The sequence below is a fragment of the Quercus robur genome, chromosome 11 (genome assembly GCF_932294415.1).
Source record: "Quercus robur chromosome 11, dhQueRobu3.1, whole genome shotgun sequence".
NCBI classification, from domain to species: Eukaryota; Viridiplantae; Streptophyta; class Magnoliopsida; order Fagales; family Fagaceae; genus Quercus; species Quercus robur.
The window spans coordinates 26,455,171-26,458,812 of record NC_065544.1 but is presented as its reverse complement, the minus strand read 5'-3'; the positions used below and the strand labels follow the sequence as shown (position 1 = coordinate 26,458,812).

The 3,642-nt window shown below is 37.0% G+C and overlaps 1 protein-coding gene across 1 annotated transcript; it reads right to left on the bottom strand.

Moving 5' to 3' along the window:
- Positions 1-492: 492 nt before the first annotated feature.
- On the bottom strand, positions 493-3,253 carry LOC126704886 (L-type lectin-domain containing receptor kinase IX.1-like). Its single transcript, XM_050403877.1, has 2 exons — positions 3,243-3,253; positions 493-2,591 (listed from the first exon to the last, which is right to left on the bottom strand). The coding sequence occupies exons 1-2, from the start codon at positions 3,251-3,253 to the stop codon at positions 563-565; spliced, it is 2,040 nt and encodes a 679-aa protein (XP_050259834.1). The 3' UTR covers positions 493-562.
- Positions 3,254-3,642: the final 389 nt, after the last annotated feature.

The following is a 3,642-nucleotide window of genomic DNA, read 5'->3' as shown; positions in this document are numbered from 1 at the left end:
AGCAGCTGTCTCTCCACAGTTTTCCTCCCGATTTGGGAGGAAAAAAATTGGTGGGTCCGGGAGGAAAATTTTCTCCCGGATTTTCCATCCTCTCTGTTTTCCTTCGCTTCCCAAACAGTAGAAAACACTGTTTTCCACCCATTATTTTCCATCCTCCCTATAATCCCTCCAACCAAACACAGCCTAAGGATACATTGGTTTAAGGGAGACCGCGATACGAGGCTACTATTACCGTGGTTTTCGAGCTAATCATGCAATAGCTAGTTGCAATTCACACGTATGCCATAGATGCTCATGCAAATAACAGTTATCAAAGCAAACAAAGACTGAATCTATTTGCTGCTTTCTGATAATGTAGTACTTTTTCTAAACCCTATAGTATTGTATACTTGTAAGATATTAGTTAGCACAACAGCTACAAGGAAACGAATAAGAATCCATTTAAATGTCAAAATCCACAAATATATTTATATCATTCAACAATGGAAAGCGTTGCATCATAGTAACATAAATACTGTAAAAAAAACAAAATTACATCCTTAAAATGAGACTGCGGACTAGCTTACCGGCCAATATTAATAGATGAAAAAGACACATGGGGCGCAGCTATACTACTAGCTGGAGGGACAGCAGGTACATGAACATCATAGTTGGCAACTGGCATCTTCTTCGCAAGATTTGGCAGTGGAGCTTCAAAATTGAGAACCTGTATGGCTTCCCTTATGGATGGCCTCATGCTTGGATCTGGATGAGCACACCACAGTCCAGTAATCAACAAACACTCCATCTGTTTCATGTCAAACTCCATACTTAATCTCCTGTCAGCCATATCATGAAGCCTTTCATTTCCGTATGACTCCCAAACCAAAGCAACCAATGGAACATGAGGACCCTCGAATTCGGGTTCTGTTGATCTTTTTCCACATGCTATTTCTAGTGCTACCACACCAAAGCTAAAGACATCTGACCCTTTTGTGGCCTTGCGCGTGCTTATGTATTCAGGTGCCATGTAACCAAAAGTTCCAGCTAACCCGGTTGTCTTGATGCCCAGCTTTTCATCCATAAGCCTCGCTAGACCAAAGTCCCCAAGCTTTGCATTGAAATCTGAATCCAACATTATGTTGCTTGATTTAATATCTCTATGCACCACACATTGTCCCGAGTCTTCATGTAGATAAAGCAATGAAGAGGCAAGATTAAGGGTTATTTTATACCTTGTTGCCCAGTCAAGCATTGTTCTTTCTCCAAAAAGGTGAAAATCAAGGCTACCATGAGGCATGAACTCATAGACAAGAAGGAGATCACCAAATTCATGGCACCAACCAATTAATTGTACCAGATTTTTATGTGTCAACCTACTAATGATTTTTACCTCTGATATGTATTCTTTTTTTCCTTGATTGGAGCGTTTAGAAACCTTTTTAACTGCAACAAATTCATTCCGATCACGCAAAAAGCCTTTATAAACCCCTCCAAACCCTCCTTCCCCAAGTTTGCCATCTTCTGCAAAGTTGTTTGTGGCCCGAACTAGTTCATCATAAGAAAACCTCTTAGGTCCTGTACCATGTTCGATTTCTCGTTCCATGGAAGAGTCACCATTACTTACACCGTCCTTCGCTTTTTCTCTGCTCCTCCTCCATACAAATACCAAAATTAAAACTACCCCACAAGCTGAAAAAAATCCACCAATTACACTACCAATTATTAATCCTCTATGGGAACTTTCTGAAGAAAAATTTGTTTCAAACTCCCATGAAAGAATGTCATGCGTCTCAAAATAGAAAGCAGATCCAGCTGAAAAGCCAATGGATACCCATTCAGGCAGATATGCTGTTAGATTAATAGTGTGTGAAAGATTAGTATTCCCACCAAGAAATGGGCTGTCAGGGAAAGCCCATGATACACTCAAATTGTTTTTTTTAGAATCATAACTGATCCTTACATCAATTCTAGATGCATTTTTCATACTTCGGCTCAAATCTGTGCTTACAGCTGACTTGATGGAGTTAATGTTGATACCAACATGTTCACTATCAGTTTCATCCCATGTATTATTATAGGTGTCAAACTCAACAGCAACTAATTCTTTTCTGTGTATAGTGAAATCGTTACATTTGCTAATAAGTGCAAGGCATCCTCCTTCAGCATCATTTGGAAGATGAGAACCATTTGGTGCAAGGAAAAATGTAAGCCCATCTTGGCCTGGTGAAGTAATTGTTGATATTTTGAATGAAAAATGAGTAGTGAAGTCTGTGGATTTACCTGTAATCGGATCGAAAAGCTGCATATCTTCAAAATATGTAGCTCGGCCCGCTGCAGTATTGTTAGTGGAGTAACTTGTGAGTGCAAGAATTCCATTTTGGATGGAGGCAGTACCATTTAATTTTAACCTGCCATCTTGTTTAAAATCAGGGAACTTGAATGATAGAGCATGATTTAAAGGAAGATGGAATAGCAAGTAACAAACAAAGAGCCAGTGATAGAAAGAAAGAGTTCTAAGGTTGATGAGATCCATACTAGGTAGGAAATGCACTGGCAGTTTTGGAAGTATAAAGGAAGTTAAAACAGCGTATAAAATATGAGACGCGAGACTATTTTTAAGTAGTTGCTAGCTTCATGTTATATAGGGAAAGTTGTTGTCAGCTTTCCTTTTTACTTTTCAGCTTATAAATTGGTAAAAGGATTGTCCAAACTCAATGTGTTTCCTCAACTTTGAACTTGTCCAAGTTCAAGTTAGATGGTGCACTGCCATGCTGAAAATTGATATTTGCTTAATGATAAACGGCTTTGCAGAATAGTCTGAGAAGACCTTCTTCTTTTTTTTGCAGAATAGTCTGAGAAGACCTTCTTCTTTTTTTTGCAGAATAGTCTGAGAAGACTTATTCATTAGTTCCATTCTTTGCATTATGGACATTGAAGTTGAGGGGCTTAAAGTAATTGAAAAGAAATTTTAGTTAAAGCTTTGTCATAAATTTTAAGTAAAGCCTACGTAGAAATCAAACGAATAATCATGTATATTTAAGATAGAGATATAGCTGGGTACCATGCTATCCAGATGCTGAAATGCTCGCTAAATTTTTCTTAGTTTGACAATATGCACACTATTAATTAGGATATAAGCCGGCTCTTGAGACTTGAGTCTTGAGTCTTGACTGGGTAGTAGCTAGAAGAATAGAAGTCTTTTCATAGTGTGAGATGGCCTAACCTTAATTGAGATTGTACGAACACGTTTTTTAAACTACCCCTTGACCATTTTATGGCTATTTATTTGTTGGGGTCAGTGTAGACTGACATGAAAATTGAAAATCAGAGTTTTCAAAACGTTTAAATTTAAACGTTTTGAACAATGTCAGAATGTGACTTTTCAAAACGTTTAAATTTAAATGTCCGAATGTGACTTTTCAACAACGGATCAAGAATTTAATTAAGAGAGAGAGAGAGAGAATGTCAAGAATTTAATTAAAATGGGCTGACATAACAGATAATAATTTGAGATATATAATTATAATTTTCTCTCTTGAAATTTGGGAAAAAAACATTATACCTAAGGTTGTGTTTGGTTCATGTAAAATATTTTCAAGGAAATAAATATTTTTCAGAAATGTTATTTTTGGAAAAGGAAAATATTTTTAAGTATTTGGT